Source organism: Falco punctatus, assembly GCF_963210335.1.
Source record: "Falco punctatus genome assembly, chromosome: 9".
Lineage (NCBI taxonomy): Eukaryota > Metazoa > Chordata > Aves > Falconiformes > Falconidae > Falco > Falco punctatus.
This window is the reverse complement of record NC_137589.1, coordinates 45655550-45677083: the sequence shown is the minus strand read 5'-3', so window position 1 is coordinate 45677083 and position 21534 is coordinate 45655550. Positions and strand designations below refer to the sequence as shown.

Below are 21534 nucleotides of genomic sequence, written 5' to 3'. Positions count from 1 at the left end.
TGAGAAGAAAATACAAGCAGATTAATAGCGCAGCTACCGTTCTTATCTGAGTAAATATGTCTTGGCACCAAATCCGTTGTTAAGAAACAGAATTCTTTTATTTTCCCATAGAAAAGAAGTACTGGTATCTGTCAGATATATACTAGTAGAACCACAGGAGGGGTGGCTGGGGAAGGACCTCCGGATGCTTTTTAGTCCTCCCAGATAAAGCCAGCTAGCTGTTCACCAGGGCTTGACCAGGTCAGCAGTGCCCCAGTCTAGCCAACGCCTGAAAACATTCAAGCTTTCAGAGTGACCTGTCCTGGCGTTGCACTACCCTCCTGGGCAAAGAAACACTCTTGCCCTCACACGTCTCTAGTCTTCTTGCGCTAGCTGTTTGTCCCCCTACACATCTTTGTCTTCTTTAGAACATTCCGGGATTTCAAGGGACCTCAGCTTTAAGGGGCATTTACATAGTGAACTTAATGGCTAAACCATAATTGTAGCTACTTGTGATATACAGAGGTTTGTACCGGGACACTGAGCCACTGAGAAATTAAATGATTATCCTAAAAGGCCACGGTGTATTACAGAAGCAGGACCCTGAGTCTTCAGTGTCCAAGCCACTAACTGCAGACACGTGAACTGCATTAATACCAATCAATACAGACAGAGAATCCATATGAGGACTATTTGCTAAATATTTGGTAGTTACAGGTCTTTCGCATCACCTTTATAAATGTTAACCGAGATCCCAAAGGAATGAGTAGATATTATTGTTCGTACTCCACTGATGGTGAAGCAGCTGCAAAAAGATTAAATGACTCATGTGGCCTCGAGCAGTGAACAGGCAGCAGTGACTAATTGGCCTTTCTCAGTGCAGTGGCCCTGGCCCCTTTTATTTAGGCTCGATAGCATGATATTCAGCCCAGAAACTGGTCCGGTGATCATTAACATTTTCATGGAATTCAATTTCAGCTTGGCTTCCTGTCGATTCCCAGAAGAACTGATGTTTCCCATGGAACACCATCGTCTTCATGGTGCTTACATCACGGACCTGCATAAAGAAAGAGCAAACCATTGCATCATAGCAACCTACAACTGAAATACCCACAAAATACTGGGGACTTGTGATTTGGTCACCTATGGGGGAAAAGCTGCCCTATACAAAGGTTAGAAGAAATATATCAGCCAGCAGCAGTGCTCATTCCCCTCTATGTTTACATTAACAGAGATCAGAGCCTGACACTCTAGGATTTGTGATTGAACTTTGCATCTAGATGGAAATCTCTAACAAGGAGATGTGTCCATTCACATGCAAATCGGCCCCTTTAGGTTTCTGACTCACCAGGATGTAATTAAAATGCGTTTTGTTGCTCTCATTGTCTAGGTCAATGTATAGGGCTCGGATAGCTATGCGATGCTGAGGAGCCACAGTGATGAAGGTCCGACACACTACTGCTCGCCTTCCGCCAGGCAGTTGCACAGGATTCACTATTTCACCTTGGGGACCAAACAGCTGCTTGTCACAGTCTGAGACGGGGAAAGGGAGCAGGAAAGAAAATGATTTAGAGAAGTGTCCAGCATCTCCAAGAAGAAATAAGTTAAATTAAACACAGGCAGAAAAGTTTCTCTAAGGATTTTCATCTGGGGAACCTCCAAGCATCCGCAAACACCTGCAGGGGCTTGCCTTTAAAACGGAGGGGTAGTCCAGAAGTAATAATAACTTTAACACTCCTCAAGAAGGGGCTTACTAGCTGCTAAAAACGAAGCAAGACTTCCATAGATTTCCATAGGCAACCATGATCCGTGGAACTCTGTGGGCCTTGTCATGGGTGACGATCTAAAGGAACAGCAAAGCTGTCAGTAAGGTACCTTGGTAATATTTTTTAGTTGCAGTTCTGCTGTTGTACTGAAGGATGACCCCGTTTCCTGGCAGCAAAACACGCTGTTTCACAATCAGCGTATTCGTTCTGGAATTTATCAGTGACAAAGGGAGATTCCTGCAGCCTGTCCGCCACATCATTCGCCCAGAAAACAGCACTACCTCACCTGGAATGGACAAGCACAGGGACTAGAAACACATTTACTTTAAGTAAAAGGCTGCAACCTATCTTATACGAGTCTGGAATCAAGTAATTTCTGCATTTTGTCCTTATCTTATCAAAATCTGTCATGAAAACAGTCCAGTTAACTAATCTAACTGTACTGATTCCAGCATCTAGAGGGTATGTTACAGGAAGGGTTTGTACAAGCAGCTTCTTTAACCCCATGAGGTCTTTCACCTCATATCTATCAACAAAACAGGCAAGAAACCATTACGTAGGGGGAGGAAAGGCATCAGGTGCGTTTAGTCCCATCGAGCAACAACGTGGTGGGACAGAAAAATTTGTAAGACGGTTTCAGATTTTACACAGTCTCCAAGGCAGCAAGAACCTTTCAGGGCACCGAAGGCACAGGGGAGCAGATCTCCCAGGGCCAGGCCAGCCCCCCGCACACCGCGGGCAGTACCTGCGCTGCAGTTGAGGGAGCTCGCCAGGATGCTGACGGTCACCTCCTCCCTGAGGGGACGTCCGATGGCCACCGTGCAGTCGCTGCTCTCTACACCCATCATGTTGATGACCCCAGTGGCGTTAAGAAAGAGCTTTCCACAGACATCTGTACAGCAGAGACAGATGAGATAGTGTCCTGGTTTCGGCTGGGGTGGAGTTAACTTTCTTCTTAGTAGTTAGCACAGTGCTGTGTTTTGGCTCTGATGTGAGAACAAGGCTGATAACACACTAACACTGTGGATAATGCATCCAGAAGGAACGACAGCTGCTGAAAGACAGCCCCTGTTCCCTTTGCGGCACAACGGACACACAGCACACACCTCCTGGGTAAAGCATAGGAGCTCGCTGCTGTCCCAAGGAGCCAAGTCAGAAGAGCTTTGGGAAGCCCAGGGAAGGGAGTTATTGTTCCCAGCTCAGACAATATGGGCATCTCATGGCATGCTGGAAGGAACAGCATGTTGTCCCTCCTCATCAGAAATATTCCCTCACGCTGCTGTCCCTGTACGGCAGTAGGGTCACCACAACCCAGCTGCACGCAGCAAGCACCTCTCTCTACTTTTTGGTAGTGTCCTCCTCACCTCCACCGGTCTCTGTCCCTTCCCGAGGCACAGCTGGCGCAGCAGATGGAGGAAGATCCAGGTCCTTGGAAACTGCCTCTTTGGTGGCTGCAGCTGTCATCGGAGGCACGGCTGGTGTCCCTGCCTGCAGCTCTGCGCCACGGGACCCGGTCCCCACCACCTGCTCAGGACAGGGCCCCGCGGAGCAGCCACGTACCACAATGGCCTTGGGGAAGTGCCTGCAGAAGATGGGGTTCACCTGCTTACGGGTTAGCGGGTTGAGGCAGAAATCCTGCCGTGTCTGAATGCCATTCCCACACGAAGTTGAACACTGCAGAGGAAGAAACCCACAAGCCTTTATACGTGTGTTTCAGTTGGTATTTAGAAATAAATACATTTACTGGCTCAGACACAATCTTTTGTTCACTGATGCTGTTCTACCACTTGCCCTTTCAGTGCTCTAGTTCCACCAGCAATAAGACAGCCCACCTCCAAGTGGATTTTCCAAACTATATCTTTGAATTGCAGAACCACTTCCTAAAAAATCCGAAAAGACCCACATTTCAGAAGAAAACACGCCAAGGGCCATTTTTAATCTGCTGGCAAAACCTTAGCTGAGAAAGGTGGGAAGCAGACCTATAGCTGCTAAACACAGGGCAGTGGAAAAGATGGAAAACATCCCTCAAAACAGTTTAGCATTGCTGTGGAAAGTAAATATACAAGGCAGAAGTAGTATTTCTCCCCCATATGTTTTAGGGAAGCAAATGGCACTGCACTGGACACCCAGTGCTGCATCTGAACAGAAGCAAATACCTCTGACCACTCGCTGAAGCTCCATTCATAAGAGCACATTCGGATGACACAGGGGACACGGGTAAGGGGCTTCTCTGCCACAGGACACAAACGCTCCTCCAGCAAAACCTCCTTGCCGTGGTGAATCTGCACACAGGTGACCAGCTGAACAGCTAAGCCAGGGCCACAGCTAGAGGAACAGGGGCCAGCTGGGGTTACCTTCCATCTGACAGAGGATGTGGAGGAGAAAAATTAAGTCAGTAATGAATCCCCACCCTCCTCTGTCTCTCGCTGTAGAAAATGCGCTGCAACTCCCTCATCCTTCCCTTCTGCTTCCCAGCAGCTTTCTTCACCCCTCTGCCTCGCACGCTTTGCTGCCTACAGCACTAAGAAGGCAGCCTTTGAAACAAGGCTGGGCAGCCTGGAACAGCTTTGGAGCTGGACCCAAGCAGAGGGCATCCACATTTTGCAAGCCCACAGACTTGAAGTACGCGTTGAGCCTTACTCTGTGTCCATTACAGTCTTCCCCAGGGTGACATACGCAGGCTTAACTGCAAAAACAATCTTTATCTGCCTCCAAACACACATCACTCTGAACAGTCAGATCAGAAACAGACCCAGCGTATTTCATCCTGGGAGTGGCATCCTGCAGAACGTAAAAAAGATTCAGATGCCGGTGGCTTTCCAGTCCCACAGCAAATAGGGCAGGGTAAGCTCTTCTCTATTTATCAACCCTGAGCCATATCCTAGACGACACCATACATGTTCATGAACAACTGCTCTTCCCCAGTGCTTGCTCTTGTGACCCATACCACTATCTCGACCTCAGAGGGCACAACTCCAAATTACACGGCTCCCGCTCCTCTGGGTGAGGCAACCCATCACACTGCCACAATCGCTTCTGCCTTCTCCCCAGCCTCCCTTGCACAGCAGAGGAATTTGTGCGTCACCTCTCCTCCACAGCTTACACTGCATGAGCCCATATTGTAACGCCACCTGGGAATAATGCAGCCATCTGTCACCCTTCTTCACTGGATTTTAAATCCAACCAGTCTATGGAAGTACAACTGGAATTCCGTTAATGCACACACACACACTGGCTCATGTTTGAAGGGATCAGCACTCACCCCACCGCGTGCAGTCGGCAATACTATAAATCCTAAGGAAGGTGCAACCAATTTCCTTCAGTTCGCAGAGCAGCTATTCCAGATTCTTAGAGCATTTAATTCTAGCTACTTTCCTTGATGCTATGTGAAACTGTACAGCTGGCAAACATGTCACCACCTTTTGCAATTATGGATTTGTTCCTACTTCCCCAGCATAACGAGGGATCAAGAGGTTTTCAGTTTTCCCCTGGACTCAAACTCCAAAGACTTCACCTAGTTCTGCCTGAGAACATACCAGCCCAGGAATGACTCCCAGTTTGCTGAGTATGGGCCAGTGCTGCTGGTTTTGCAGCTGGCTGTGCCTTCAAAGCAGGGGAGAGGAAGATAACATCCTCCGAGTAGCCTGGCCCTTACTTTGCCATGTCCCTGGAACTAGAGAGAGGAAGGAAAGACCCTTCACTGGCTTGATGTCTCTTGGTAAGTGCTTTACCTTGGTGGGCAGGGACGGAGGTCGCAGACTTCCATCCTGCTCTCTGGCTTTGGCACTGGATGACAGTTTTCTTCTTGGGTTTCCTCTTTGGTGTCAAAAGCCACACATACATACTGCACCTGAGTCTTACCTAGAAAGGGAAGCGATCTTACTGCATGGCATGCATGCAAGAGTGGCAAATAAGCCAAGCAGTGTCAGTCGCATCTGTGTGTACAAACCAAGCCCCAGGCACACTTATTGCAGTCATCCCACCAACTCTGAAGCACAGCAGCAGCCAGCCAACCCTCTAAACTATTCCCCACCTCAGACAGACTCAAAAAAATTGTGATCAGAGCTACACATGCACTTAGAACTGTAGAGGGGAAAAGACCAGGTCCCTGAGGTTCCTAGGCACCAAGCTCACACCTACAGCCAATAGTTCCCTACAGCACTGAAAGATCTCACCTCTACCACAGGAGACGGAACACTCGCCAGCCAGAGGGCTCCAGACATACACAGTCCGATTTTCCAGTTGGATATGCCCAAGTGACTCTGAAGTCTGAAGTAATTGTGCATCTTCCTCCTCAGAACAGAGCAAAAAGACCCAGACTGACACTGACATCTGCTTTCCACACCAGTCCCAAGCTAGGGAAGCTGGGGGATACCTCCAGATCAAGCCTACAACATATTTGCTGTCACTGAAGAAGGAGGTACATTTAAGCACTCTCTCCATTTTTGCAGAACATTTAAGTATCGGGAATAGTTAAGGAAATCCAACAGCCAAGACCCATTCTAATTCACATTACCTGAAAAGAGATACCCGAGACTGAAAAAAGCATAAACCAGTATCTTCCCCATCTGTAAATGTAAACCTGGCTGTGGGTCCCCAGTATGGATTTGGACTGGTGATCCTGTGCTGAGAAGCCCTCTTCCCTGCTAGCAATCCTCCCTACCATGTCAGAACCTCTCTGTTTGCCAGTGAGGTATTTCCTAGTGGACCAGGGGTTATTTCTGTTTCTGTTTTTTTTTGGAGTCTGCAAGGAGAAATGAAGAAAGAACACAAGTCAACAGCTGCCCTAAACAAACCACCGCTATGAACTGATGAACCCAGCAGCATAAACTAAGAGGGGACAGGGCTGTCTGAAGTGACAGGATGAACCTTTAACTGGGCAGGCACCCTTGGTGTCAACCACCCTCCCAGACTCCAGTAGTAATGTGGTTCTCCTTAACAGGTAGCCTCCCACAGACCACAAGTGCAAAGCTCCCAGTGAGACTCCTGAAACAAGCCAAGCCAGTAAACTCACTTTGTCCCAGCCTAAAGGGCAGACATTGACCACACAGGGCACAATGGAGAGGGGTTTCTCTTCTGCTGGGCACAAGCTGTCATCCACAACAGACTCCGATCCATCACGAAACTGAACACAGGTCAGATTCTGCTGGGCAACTCCAGTTCCACAGACAGCAGAGCATTCGCCTATCTGAGACATCTTCCACCTAAATGGGAAGTAATTGTATCACCCTATTTCTCATCTGCAGAATGGTCACACCACCGATTACAGAAATAGGTCATACAGAGGACTCAGCTTCGCTATTCCAAGAGCCTTGTCTGGATGTGATTGAGAGGACAACTGCTGGAAATTTAAGTCCTTGCACTGACAGCTTTCTAGAACTAAAAGCACCTAAGCTAAAGAGCTATACTTCACAGTGTAAAGAGTTTTATTAAACACTAAAATGTCTATAAGACCTATGTCTGGGCAGGCTTGGCTCTTGGTCCGCTTTCTAGTCTAATTAACACAAGGGTCTCTCTAGAGTAAGACCAAATCTTTGTTGGCACAATCTTGGAAAGGATGTAAGCAGACATCTTCTTCTGGCCGTGCCCCCAAACTATTTTCATTTAGCAGGCTGCTGTAAGGACTGTCTCCCATTCATTCAGCTGATATTTCAATTACCTTATGGGACCAAGAATGAAAGATGGTTTGGGATCTGCTACACTGTTATAATTAGGAAAAAACTACTTCACACCTCTCCTGGTTTTGTTTTTTTTTCACCTTGCACAATGCAAATGAGGCTGCAGAGACTGGGTTAGCTGGCAGAAAAGAAGCAAGCAAAGCAAGAATTCAGCTGAGCTTCCAGAAACACCAACCTGTACAGGCATGGCTCCATGGCACAGGGCTTCTGCTCTGAAAGGGGCTGCGGGCGCTCCAGACACCACTGATCCTCTATTATTTCATTCTTTGTCTGGTCAAAGCACACATGATCCACTGGTCGTGTCCCTGGGATGCAAAAGGAAAAGGAAAAGGAAAGGAAGTGATCAACAAAGTGAACAGTTCACCTCTATCATGCTAGGAAGATGCAGTAATTTTGCTTTACTCACATCATCGGTGTAAGAAAATACCAAATTTGGGAATACAGACATTCTATAAACACACAAACCCCTTATTTCTCATAAAACTTTTCCTCAAGGGTTTTAAAGTGACTTTCCAAGATGAACACCCCAGAATATGAGAAGTTTGATGGATAAACCACTGCCAAAATAGAAAGATTGCTCTAAACTGGCCATTTGCAAGAACACGGTTATCCATCATAATTTGGTCCAAATTACTCCTAACGATCTTGGTGCCTGACTGATGAGGGACAGGTTGCTGAAAATAAGCTCTAGCAGTCAGCCATTTTTAAATGACACTGTAGAACTAATCACGTAACATCATCACACAGCCTGTGTACCCTGACAGCACCATGCCAATGTCCTCAGAGTGATCATTAATAACCAAAACTAGACTAGAGGTACTGGAAGAGGAACTGCAGACTTGCAGCGCCTGTGGCATGCAAGAAATGAAATATTCATCAACTACAGCTATAAAGAAGATCTTTAACAATATCGAACCTAACAGGTAAAGCAGGTGAAATTCCAAACTCAAAAAAGTTACAAGCAAAGCTGTAAAGAGCCTTCATCGCAATGAATGAGCTACCCACAGTGACAGGCATTCCTGAACCTCAAAAAGCACAATTCTGAGAAGCAAATGTCAAGAAACACTCAGCAATGTTAGCTTTTCACTACCCTCTTTGTTTTCAAATAACGTCTATTGGCAAGGAGGGCCTGAGCATCACTTTCAGCTCTCAAGATGCAATTTCAGCTTGGATTCTCAACTGTCAGTTAAGTCCCAGCTTTCTCATTTTTTTTGTTTGTAACTGCATTAGCTGGGAGGCCCTAGAGCATTTTGAGTTCTTTACTTCAGGGTTTCAGCCATCAGTTCACCTGGGGAACGTGCTGGAGAAAAGCTCTCCAGACATAACCAGACTTCCATAAGTATTCATGAATGAATTTTCTAAATCCTTGTCATAAAAGTCTTCAGAGGCTTGCCAGTGTCATCTGTATTACCTGGTAAACAAGATGTCAGACCGTCTACCACAGTGATCTGTTACAATCTGCATTATGATTTCTTCAGGGAGACAGAAAGGATTAGCCATGGCACAGGAATAGAATTCTAAGAAGGAAGTTTCATGATTAGCTCTGAGGCTTTAGTTAGACACTAGATACCACTTCGGTCTCAGACTTTTGATGTTTAGCCAACTTCAAATTACAGTCTTCAATAACTTTGAAAAATCTGAGAAAATTATTTAGTCTTAAAACCAAAAGTTTGGTTAAAACCTCTTTAAAGATCCTCTTCACAATGGAATGTTTTCACTATCATTGTGATGATTCAGTTCATTTGCTGATTTGCTAATTTAGTTCAGAAGATGTGCCACTCTGATTCAGTTTAACACTGGCAACTGCAGCTCACGTTCAGCAATTTGCTTTTAAACTCAGTTCAGTTGTTTAGTAAGTTCTAACCAAGTATCGCTGATGTCCTGTTTCTTTCAGTCAGCCCAGGAGAGCCCACAGAGTCAAGATCTGGGTGACTACCAGCCTGACAAATGAGAAGCCTGCCCAGATGTCTTCAAGAAGTAAAGACTGAGTAGGGCTGCCTCACCTTCCCCACAGGTCACTGAGCACGGCCCCTGCTGAGGAACCCACACGTACGTCAGATTCTCTCTGGGGACAAAGTAGCTGAAGGCGATGTCTGGGTTGGTGACGTTGCCATATTCTTTTCCATACCTTCGATAGACCTGGTGAAGGAAAAAGTTGTGGTCAATGCACAAATCAGCTCAGGCTCATTCCTTAGAACGGAGATAAGAGAAGCTAGTCTCCCTTCTTCCCACCCAGTCCTGAGCCTCGATGGCATGACCCTCAATTCTTGCCAGATGCAGTCAGAGTACTCGCCCTGGGAATTCTGTGCACAGGGCACTGAAAACAGATTAAGCCAAGCAAAAAGTTTAACGCAGTACGCTTTTCCCCACACAACCATCCCCCAGAGCTGCAGAAAGCCTGCGGGCAGCCAGCCCTCAGCCTTTCCCAAAAACAGCAACACCACCACTCTTAGTGGACACCATCTCCACTGGCCTTGGACACAAAGCCTACTGCACCTGGGTTCTGCACTGCAGCAGAGCCACACAAACTCAGCGTGGCCAGCTCTGACTGGCTCCTTTCCAACTCTGCTATTTTATTTCACCTGTATTTCAATTTCTTCTTGTGTTGGTCCATCCACATGGACTTCCTCCAGGCTTGGCAGGTTGTCCTTGGTGAGAAACACTTTGTATTTGATCTGGTTGTCTTCCAGAACCGATGGATAGGTGACGTTCAGTGAAATTTTCCCTTTTCCAGCAACCACATACTCTCCTTTAACCTTCACAGCTAGAGCAGCAGAAGTATCAAGTGAGGTTAAGAGATATGATGTGGTCACCAGGGCCACCTGGTGTTGGCAGCTACAGACTGCCCATTTGCTACAAACCAGTTTGATCCAAGTTGGCCATCCTAAAGAGCATGGTTTCTACCACTTCCCACTGAAGAGCATCCCACAAACAAATTGCATCATCAGGAAATTTCCTCCCAAATTCCATTTTCTTGGTTTTACAGCCTTGTTTTAGCCCTGCCTGTAGTCCCTCCTCTCCTTTTCATTCAACTCACCCAAGTGTGTGAAGAGTGGTCTCCGATTGGTAACGTGGACCAAGGTGGTGTTATAAGGCAAGGACAGAAATGTGACGTACTCTGGAAGGATGGAAAGAAGATATGGTCACCTTCCACTACTGTACTGCTGTTAAAAAGGCTGGGGATTACAGATCAACCTCTCTTCACCCTACTAGCACGCTATCCATTAGAGGATAAGCCTTACAGGCAGCAACAAAGCTTAATTGTAGACAAGGGTTATCTAGCTGAGGTAAAAAATACCAGGTTACAACAGTGATGGCCAGCAGGCTAAATTCACACTGCCCTTAGTGTTGTCAGCTTGGCTCGGACATAGCGATGGTGAATACAGCAAACAAAACTGAATTCTGCATCCCATTCTCATCTTTCTTTCCTTCTTTTTATGTTCTCTGCTAATATCTGTATGTGATACTGCAAGAGACAGATCAGTTCCCAAATGGATGTTTAACATCTCAGAAAGCATCTGACATAGACCCCAGCTCCCAGTAACTTACTGGACTTCCCAAATGGCTACATTGCTGATCCATGTCCAGAGAACTATGACCACTCTGACTACACAACAGCTACCTCCCTGCTACACATCTTAGCCGTCTTCTCTGTTAACTACCCAAACTCCGTTGCCATATCCTCCATAAAATAAAATCAAGCAGAAACAAGAAGCCACATACAGAATATTATGAGCACTGAATATGCATACCAATATGCACCATGCAAATACAGCAACGTAACACTGAGCCTGAGTGCGGGGACTACAAACCTTTAGCTTTTCCTTCAGTGTAAGACCCACTCACTTCAGTGCAAGTGGTATTATCGCCCCCACAGACCTTGCAAGAGTCCATTACCTTCTTGGAGTGCATCTGGCCATCACACCCGAATGCCTGAGCAAAGGGGAGAGTCTGTCAAGACTTGCCTATTCTGAGAATAAAAGAAGCGAATGAAAGTGACATTGCCTGAATCCCTGAAACGGCCTTTTTCATTTGTCATGTGACTTTAAGAAGACAACACAGACAAAGATGCATTTGCACCTAGACCTACCACTATACAGCAGTATGCAATGCCAGGGGTTGCAAAGTCTTAGCTGAGAGCACAAGTTTCATTAATTGTGGGACATTTTCTTTCCCATAAGAAGCAGCCCAGAAAAGTTTCTCCTAAAACAAAGGCTCTGCACTCCCTCTCTTCTATGAATTCTTCCGGGGGAGCAGGGGGGCGCAACCTGGTAAAGCCCAGGAGAACAGTAAACACGAATGGCACGTTCTAAAGGAATCTTTAGGTCCCCAAACCCCAAACTCAAACCTAGCTCACATCCTTCGGCCTGGCCTTCGATCCCATGGAGCTCAGAAAATAGATTCTATGCTCATTCCCACGAACGAGACCAATTTACACAAAGGTGCAGGAGGATCTCAGCAGGCTTAACAGCAAAACATGTGCAACTGCTGAATTTATGCTAGAGGCACAGATCCCAGGCTTTGGATGCTGCCATAAGATACGTAATCGGTGCCAATGGAAGAGCAGAAATCAGAGCAGTTATGTCTACACCCTCTGCTGTTCATTAGGGGGAAAGGCATTACAACGCATGGTGAAGACAAGGCTAATGAGAAAAACATAGAATTTTAAGAGTGTAATCTGGGAATGTAAAGAAACAACAGAAAACATACAACCCAGTCAGCACTGAGCAGTTACTGAAATGCAGACAGTGCGGGGGAGTTATATTCAAGTTCATCATGAAAAAATGCCTTTCTCACATCCAATCCAGAACAACAACAACAACAAAAGTTATACTTCAGTTTTGATAAGTGATACTGCGACAATCAATTTGCCGAGCTCTGATTCCCAGGTTTTACTCTTGATTTTGCTACAGACTCTGTATGTTCAAAATATGTAACTTTTCTCCAACAGAGTCAGCATTTTATAGGGCTATTTATACCATGCAAACTGAACAGCTAACGATGTCTGTTCAACCAACACATAAACCAATTGCTTCTTGGATTAGGGATGAACAGCCTTACATACTTAACGGCATAATTAACTGAATATATTATCTAGAGGGCATTGGCACTAGATGTACAGACAGAACAGTAGATTTGTTGGACTCCATCCAATAAGCTAGGAACAAAACCCTCTTTTAAGAAGAGCTTGCTCTGTCATTTAAGATACCTTTTTTTTTTCCCCCTGATCCTACTAAAACAACTCCTTTGGTGCAGATTACGTGTCAGAATTTCACCTGGATCCCCCAGGCACTTACTCTACAGCTTCCCATTACACACAGATTGAAAGCCCCATGGCGCTCCGAGTCATCCTGCTCACATCTGGTTCCATCTACGAAACTGTCTTCGCGGCTTACCATGAACTGGTTTTCAATGGCCCTGCACATATGCTTGCATAGCATGTCCCCTGCAGGAGGCAGGCAGAAGAAGAAAGGAGTTACTCTTTCAGAAAAACACGTGGCTGACCATCAAGCAACGGGAAGAAGTCAAAAGGATCTGGCAGAGAGGGTATCCAGGTTTCATGTGAAAGCCAAAACAATCAGTGAAACGGCCTTTTGACTTCAAAGTACAGACAGATCCAGGAGCACTCCCTTTCACAAAGAAACCACAGTTTCCCGGTTTTTCCTTACCTTTGGCAAAGCCAACAGCAGAAGTCCAGGTATAAAAGGATGGTGCTTCTACAGTGAGATACAGTGGCTTTAAATTTGTTGCTGCACATTGTTCAGCCATAAAGTCCTGCTGGGTCATCAAACAGTCCTACAACCCAGAGAGAGCTGTGTGGGTAACGAAGGGACTGAGCACAGGCTCCCAGGAAGCATCTTACCCGATAATTACAGGCGGAAAGCAGCGGCTGTGAAATGAAGCACCAAAACAACTCCAAATAAAGAAAATCACTTTCAAGGGAGGCTGCGGGACATGCAGAGAATTGCGTTTGGAAGCTGATTATCTTTGTTATTTATACAAAACAAACGGATAAGGAAAACAGGCACAATACAAGAATGTCCCTCTGAAGAAAACTATCATTAAGTGAGCCACTGTTTTCTCAGCATCTGCCCTGCTATGAGGGCATAAAGAAAATACTTCATTACACGTGAACAGCGCTATTAAATAATACTGCTGCCTTCAGACACAGTGGAACAAACACCTCTCCTGTTGCGAGACAGATGAAGGCTGTATTCCAGACCTTTAGTCCTCCTTCCCAGAGCAGTCAGCTGTGAGACATACAGTCCCAAAGCATACAGGTCTCAAAGGGTTAAACAGCATTAAGAAAAAAGCTCAGAAGATGTGATGAGCTCCATTACCTGAGTATTGCACATCTCTGCTTGAACGCTGGCACCACGGCACTCCTGCCCACCAAAAGCAGGCCTGGAAATGACAGAATTCCTCAACAGGGGCACGTTTGTCCCAGGCAAAGAGCAGGACTCTGAGCCCATGGCCCTGAATGAGCCCAGGGGCACTGCGAAACCCCCAGCCCCCCACCGCTTACCTGGGGTTGTTGCAGAACCGCTGCCTTAACACAACCCCACCTCCACAGCTGCGGGAGCAGGGGGAGAAGGGGCTCCAGCCAGACCACTGCCCATGGACTACAGCCATGGGATTCAGTTCTTCCAGAGAGCTGCACTGTCCCTTGGAGCACCACTAAGGCCAAGAATACACAAAATGGGCAGCAGCACCACAGTGAACCCAGCAGGGCTGGGATCTACAAGCACAGCACAAGACCCCACCTTTTGGCAGGCCAGACTATGAGAGAAGCCCAAGCTGAATGAGACGCCTTCCCACAAGAGGCTAGAAGAGTCCTATTCCTAATTGTGCTCCAACACAAGGACAGGGTTAAAACGAAGAGCTGACAGAGCATTTCAAGTAGAAAGCAAAGGCTTGGAAGAGAGGTCAGATGCCAGCCTATAGAACTGCAAAGCAACTCCAGAGACAGGACAAGGTGGAAACACCAAGAGCAGCTGGTACCAGTTTATGACTGGAGCATCTGGCATTAGCTCCCTGGCCAAGGGACAGTGAGTGCCACGTACCTTCCAGCCACCACCAATGTCTTGCTAAGAGTTCCATAGCACCCACACCAGGGGCAGCAGCCTCCTTACCTTATTGATTCCACACTCAGTGCCATCCAAGAGGGGAACAAGAAGCCGAGTACAGCTGGATTTGTCTGCTGGTTGTACATGGCATGAGAGAACTTCACAGATGTCCTGATGCGACAAGAAAATCAGGGAGTTCAGGGAATCACTTAGGCTCATCAACACAGCAGTCCCCAGAGCTGCTCCATTTAAATGGACCTTTGGTTTCCCCACAGCTACCCAACAACGCCAGCAAGTGCCTTCATTGCTCCTGCTATGGGGCAAAAGCTGTGGGCATGTCAAAAGGCCATCACTTCCAGCTGTAATGCTATGAAGATGATTAACTGAAGCAATTAAAGTTTCACCCACCTTAGTGCTTCCTCATTAACAAAACATGTCCAGGTGGCAGCTATTAGCCATGCTGCATTTCCCAGGCAGGGGGACTGAGCAACGGTGGGGGAGCTGAAGGAATCCAATGAACAAGAGCTCCCTAAGCCAGGACCCTGAGTAAGTGCACCCACCATCAGTGCCACCAGCACCACCACGCTCCTGTTTGGACAGAGGGCTCTGGGTACTCTGCAAACCTTAAAGGAGCCTTATGTGGTGACAGAGAGAAGGGAAGCATTTTAAAAGCCTTTGAAGGTTTGTTCTTTGCCAAGAAATCTGTAGCAAGAAAGCACCTTTCATCCCTTCCTAATAAAAAAGTCCCCAGCTCCCTTTTCCTGAACCTTGGCTCCAGAACATTTCTCTGCTGCCCCTAGTAAGACAGACAAACTTTCTACCTACAACATTGCTGTCAGCAAAGGTGCATGCTGTGGCAATGCTCCCGAAGGCTATTTTACATTGCTCATCTGCTCCATAGTACAAGCCAGGCTTCCATCCAGGGATGCTGCCGTCCATGTCCGGCAGGTCATTTAAGCAGTTTGTTTGGCCTGTGCTGATAGAAACATAAGAAATATCACTTTCCCAGCTGCAGGCAGTAAGGACAACGACATGTTTGCAAACTTGTACGGAGTTTCATTCTGGGAGTTGGCTGCTGCTTTCCCAGACAACACATGCTTACTGTGGGCTGTGATGGATTTAGTCGCAGCAGCTGCCTGGAGATGCTCACAGTTCCCTCCTGCTGAAGCTATAACAGAAGCCCATTCCTGTGCTTCCCTCAGCCAGCTCACAGCCCACAATGCTTCTTTAAACCTAGATGCTCTGACATTTTAACTAAAATTTCCAGGCTGAGCTAGTGTCTGAGAAGTCCAACACAGGCCAGGCATTAGTCACTAACCAAAGTAATTTCCAATCCCTTGAAGCAAAAACTGGGTTCAAGCTCAGCAACAGACACAAGTGCTAAGAAATAACAAACCCCTAAGCTTTTCAGTTCCTCACCTACTGAGAATTTTATTTTATTTTGTTCCTTGGCTTCTTCTGCTCTCTCCTAAGCTCCCAGCCCAGGGGGCACATGGAACTCAACCATCCCCTTACCTGACAAAGGCCAGGAACTCTTCTCGGCTGCACTGCGACCAGGTGAGGTCGATGCTGTTGTGGTTTCCTGCTGAACCCATGATGTAACCACTGCTGCTGCACTGATTCCCCTCACCATCGTGGGGGATCCCCAGACTGTAACAGAAGCAGCAGTGCCTGAGAAGAAACCCAGCAGCTGAGTTCCCTCAGAGCCTCTCTTCTCTAAGCAAGGGCTGAGCTCCCTCTGCAGCCTTTCCTTCTACTGTTGTCACAAAAGGTCTCCTCTCCTCTTTGCAGCTTATAATTGTCAGAGCATGCAGGAATGCAAGACATGCAAAGAACTCTTTCCAAAAGTTTTGAATAATCTATAGGAAACCCCCTGTTATACCAAGAGATCCTTTTCCTTCTTCAAAATCCCTTAAAACTGGGGAATGTTTTCACATACATACAAATAAAACATATTGAGATACTGTGGGGCTTTCCTACTGACCTGTGCCCAATCTCATGGGCTATGGTGACTCCAAGGTCAAAGCCAGTGTCCTGGGTAATAACACAGCTCCAGAAGGAGGAGCAAACTCCACCTAATTGAGTCACTCCACGTAGCTCCTTGTTCCCATCAGGTAACTCCAGGTCAAACCTAAAGTAAAGGAGACAGATACAGAGGAAATAGCAAAGAACCATTGCAGCTAATAAAGTCAGGTCTAGACAGGTCTAGACATTCAACTGAATTTATTTGCACTTTCCTGATCTAACTTTGCCAGCCACCTAACATTTATTTTGATGCATGGAACTCCCTGGGGGCAAGACAGTAGCAGTAGGGCCCCACAAGTGCCCACTGCTCAAAATCTGTGGTGACTCTACATTAAAAAATCCTGATGTCCCCAGGTAAGCAGAACCGAATAAAATGACCTAAACCTATTTGCAAAAGACAGAGAAGTATCACAATCTCTTTGAAGAAAGAGCACCGAAACAAAGCCATTGCACTAAAGAAAAGCTTGGCTTTGACAAATTTAGCCAAGGCAATTTACAACAAGGAGCCTGAAAGTCCCACAAAATGTCTGAGTCAGAGTAGTATTAGAAATCTTCCATGGAAAGCACCAGTGGGTTTTCACTTCCAGTTACTGTTTGACTTCTCTGCCCACAAAAAGCTGCAGTGGGTTTGGCTGTGCTGCTCTGGAAGCACATAATGTCTGGCTCAAGTCTGGCTGGTCAGTGCTTGGGGAATATTCCAGTTCCTTCAGAAACTGAAGCAACAGCCCCTCTGTCCAAGTGCATGACACTAAGACCAGGAGAACAAACCCACTTTCAAAGACTCTGTGATGCCCAGCTGCTGGAAGACTCAGTACAAAGCACTGTAACAGCTGGACACCAGTCTGTTTCCAGTCCTCTCCCAGGGCAGGGGAGCTGTAGTACCTGGTGACGTAGAGGACAATGTCAGCATGCTGGGGGTCAGAGTCATTCTGGGGGTTGACCTTCTTGCTCCACTCACAAACACTGATCAGCGAGGAGGTGATATTGGTTGTGATGTTCACCTCAGCCTAGAGTGAAGACACATGTTCGCACATTTCACACACCTTTTAGCAACCCCTTGGACAGCACTTGAACATAGTCCTCCTTGCTTACCTCTGGTTCTCTCAAAACAAGCATTTGCATAAGATGAACCCTGAAATGAGCACCCAGCGAGGCATCTCTCAGCAGCTCTGCTCCCTGTTAAGAGAATGAAAGGATTCAATAAAGAAGGCACTTGGGTGACTCCCACTACCTGTTCCCAGTAACAGGGCTGCATGCACTACAAAGGTAACACACCTGGTAACCGTAAGGGGTAACCATAAAATCACGGGGAAGTACAAAATTAAAGTATGCATTACAGATGTAAATAAATCTGTCAACAGATAAGAACTGTGGTTAGATTTGTCAGATACTCTGAAGCAGAGAGAATAATCTGCATGGAAAACAAGTTTCATAGGACAGAAGAGTGAATCATGGAATCACAAAACAGTTTGGGTTAGAAGGGTCCTTAAAGATCACCCAGTTCCATCCCCCTACCACGGGCATGGACACCTTTCCCACTATCCCAGGTTGCCCCAAGCCCCGTCCAACCTGGCCTGGAGCACTTCCAGGGATGGGGCATCCCCAGCTGCTCTGGGCAGCCTGTTCCAGTGCCCCACCACCCCCACAGTGAAGAATTTCTTCCTAATATCTAATATAAACCTACCCTTTTTTATTTTAAAACCATCATCCCTTGTCCTTTCACTACAAGCCCTACTAAAAAGTTTGTCCCCATCTTTCTTACAAGCCCCCTTTAAGTACTGAAAGGTTGCTGTAAGGTCTCCCTAAATGCTAGAGGGTTTCTTTGCAATACGCGCACACACAGAAAACGCATTAAAAAATTCTTAATAATAGCAAAGGAAGGCATTTAGATAAATCCTGTAATAGAAATAGAATGCTGAAATGCAAAATGCAAGATTAATTCAGTGGATGTGGTTCAATCTCACTGAAAGCAGCAGGGACTGGATCAAGGCTCTGGTGATAAAATACTTGTTACTGTACCTGACTTACAACGTTAGTAATGAAATGAAAAGCTACATTTTCTATGTGGGTTTTAAAGCTACAGCCCCAAAGCTTCTGACATCCACTTTTACTCACGCAGCTCCGTGTAGAAGGGAAAGTTTGCCATGCAGTGCCAAGGGAAGCAGAGAGGGACACCTGGCACATGAGCAGTGCTCTCTACTAGGCACAGGTAACCACAACCACCTCTGGAAGTGCACTCAGAGGTCCATCTGCCTGTGTCACAGCCTGTGACACTGTGAGCTCTCACACCGGGACAGCAATCCAAACAGCTACTCACAATGTTCAGGTTGGCAAGAATATATCGCTCCGTGTCCTCTTTGTGGTACAAGTAAACATCTGGACCGGCTATGACCATCAGCTCCAGATGTTTGACAGCTCCCTCAGCCCTCTTCTGCAGGCGAGAAGGAAACTGCCCTGCTGAACAGCACAAAAGGACACAGCAAGTTTAAAATGGCAGACAACACAAAAGGTCCTACAGGTCCACTCCCTCTTCCTGAAAGACTAGAATAACCCAGCTGGAAGACCCCTCCTCCAGTTGCTTGCTCAGGTTTCCCACTTCTGCTGGTTTCTGTCACCTGCCAGCATCCTTAATAATGCACTCATGCTATCAAAATAACAAATACCTAAAGGAAAACACAGTAGTTACACCTCAGTGAGGTAAGAAACATATTCAAGTATACTCAATTATTTGAAGACACAAATTTTTCCTCTGAGCTCATGCAAGCAACCCCACAGCTTTTCCCAGGTGAACCAGCAGGGCTTCCTCTCCACGTACATTACCTCTTGCTGTATTTGCCTCTCTTGTGGCACTTCTGAAGAGAATGTGAGGTCTGGAAAAGCCGAGGTCTTTCAGCAGAGCCACATCTTTTTTTCTGACAGGCCTGATATGAATCTTTTCCTCATCTGCAGTGACGACTCCTTGCTAAAGGAGATGAAATTCCACCTCTGAGTTATTCCAAAGACATATGCTACCAGTGGAGAACTGTGTGCCATACCCTTCTTGTTTCTCCTTTGTGATGCTCAGATTTATTAAATGGATGGTTCACACGTTTGGCGCATCAAGCTGCAAAGCTACAAAGGCTGTAAGAGCTTGTAAGAACAAGTTCAGTGCATACTCACCAGCTGCCCTTCACAGTAGGTCACTCTACATACAGCCCCAGGAGGCCGCAGTGGATTTCCACCTGCAAAGCAGTTGCCTGAGAATCGCTTCAGTAAGCTAAAGGAAGAGTTCACCACTTGATTGCTCACAAAGGAAGAGGAAAGGAGGGCATGATCCTCTAGAAATTCGAAGGCATAGAGCTCTCCCCAGGCCTCAACAGAGCAATGCTGAATGCGGCAGGACGTCAGCCCAATCTGTTCTTCTCTACAAGGGCAAGTTGGCTCGGCAAGGACAAACTCAGGTACTGAAAGAAATGAAACAAGACCAGAACAAAGCAAACAGTTATGAGAAACACTGATACACAGAAAACAAAATTAATGATCTATCTTCCTAGGAAAAAATACTCTCCAAATGACAGCTGTGGCCTTTTGGGGTCATTGTGTCAACAGACAAAGAACAACTATGCTTTCACATATCCCAAGTTGAGGATAACCTAATTGGGAACAGACAACAGCTCTGAAACTGGCTCCTCATTTTTCGGCACTTTCGCTGCAGATAAGAAGAACAGTTCATTTTAACAAAGGCTGAGACAATTTTACTTCCTTAGATACTAAGTATTACCAAGTGAGAATTATCGTAATACAGACAGAGACACTGGGATGAGCACTAGGTGAACTCACAAGCAGACAATACCCTTCCTTTAAGGATTTGAGAGTTCAAAACACATCTTTATTTCAAACTATCATCAATCCGGACCCGGAACACTAGCGTCTCCATGTATTTATGTTTAAAAAATTAACAAGTGCATTTAAAATTATTTTTAGTTTAAGCTTCCCACTCAGAAGATCTGGATCTGTTAATCTCATAGAAAAATACCAGTACAGGGAGTAAGGACCCCAACAGAAAGGTGTGAAAAGATTTACCCTATCTCCTCCAGCAGATTTTAAATACTGACCAAGTTCTTCAACAGCTTTCACACTGAAACGTGGATTGCCTCACTAACGTGACTCAGAAATGCTAAATGCTTGTCAGATCAGGGTTTGTTAATAAGTGTTCTTAGTGTTATCAAACGTACAGGGTTAGAAATAAACTGACAGATGTGTTCTAAAATCAAGAAGGAAGGAGCTCTGCATACCATCAGACACTGAGCTGGTTCCAAAATAAGAGAAAACATCTTCTGCATCCAAAGCGCTGAGAAATTTCTGCAAGAATAAGAATAGCTTTACATTTTTTTTAAGGAAAACAAATGGATACAAGACTATCGCTTAACTGAACCTAACCTGGAAGGAACGCCAGCGAACAACTCAACAAGTACCAGCGCCAAGTTCTCACGGCTTTGTTCTGCGCTAAGCACGGGCTGCACAACAGCACCCGGAGGAAATAGCTTTATCTTCTTGATTAGTGAGTTTGGCTGGATTTGGGCTTAGAACATGTTGTGTTGTCTCTTCTGGTTTTTTTCCTAGAAATAAAACAAGCCTTCCTGGAAACTGCGTTTCCGAGAGGTCAGACTCACCTCTCGGGACGGTGACGGCCAGCAGGAGCCCAAGGGGAGCATCATGAGCGCCCGGATCGCCAAGCTGACGAGCATGCTGGAGGAGCCGCGACCAGCGCCACGGCCTCAGCGCCGGCCCGGGGGTGATTCAGACGATGTTTGGCCCAAGGCATCACGTGGAGCGGAAGGGACGAGCGCAGGGTTTAAACAAACAGGGGAGCTGACCCTCTGCGGAGGGGGGCAGGCGGGGGGGCAGCTGCAGCCCAGGTTTCACCCGGACAGCTGGAGGGAGAGAGGCTTTGCGCAATGTTTGCAACTTGACTTCAGCCAAAGAGCGCGGCAATAACGAGTTTTGCGCCAGCCTTAGCGGCCAAACACACGAGAGGCG

At 46.5% G+C, this 21534-nt stretch overlaps 1 protein-coding gene across 4 annotated transcripts; it reads right to left on the bottom strand.

The window, feature by feature from the left end:
- Positions 1 to 72: 72 nt before the first annotated feature.
- On the bottom strand, positions 73 to 21308 carry ADAMTS13 (ADAM metallopeptidase with thrombospondin type 1 motif 13). Of its 4 annotated transcripts, none has more exons than XM_080402958.1 (29): positions 21168 to 21308; positions 20790 to 20856; positions 19675 to 19958; positions 19336 to 19477; positions 18833 to 18972; positions 17608 to 17691; positions 17398 to 17522; positions 16475 to 16621; positions 16006 to 16140; positions 15316 to 15466; positions 14557 to 14661; positions 13950 to 14101; positions 13765 to 13828; positions 13093 to 13219; positions 12721 to 12869; positions 11236 to 11356; positions 10461 to 10541; positions 10006 to 10187; positions 9427 to 9562; positions 7599 to 7728; positions 6760 to 6949; positions 5921 to 6038; positions 5477 to 5606; positions 3902 to 4106; positions 3110 to 3419; positions 2491 to 2637; positions 1855 to 2031; positions 1328 to 1512; positions 73 to 1036 (listed from the first exon to the last, which is right to left on the bottom strand). In XM_080402958.1, the coding sequence occupies exons 1-29, from the start codon at positions 21240 to 21242 to the stop codon at positions 878 to 880; spliced, it is 4218 nt and encodes a 1405-aa protein (XP_080259084.1). In that variant the 5' UTR covers positions 21243 to 21308; the 3' UTR covers positions 73 to 877. The 4 variants fall into 4 exon arrangements, with proteins under 4 accessions (XP_080259084.1, XP_080259086.1, XP_080259085.1 ...); XM_080402960.1 differs by having other exon boundaries at positions 5921 to 6035; XM_080402959.1 differs by having other exon boundaries at positions 18833 to 18969.
- Positions 21309 to 21534: the final 226 nt, after the last annotated feature.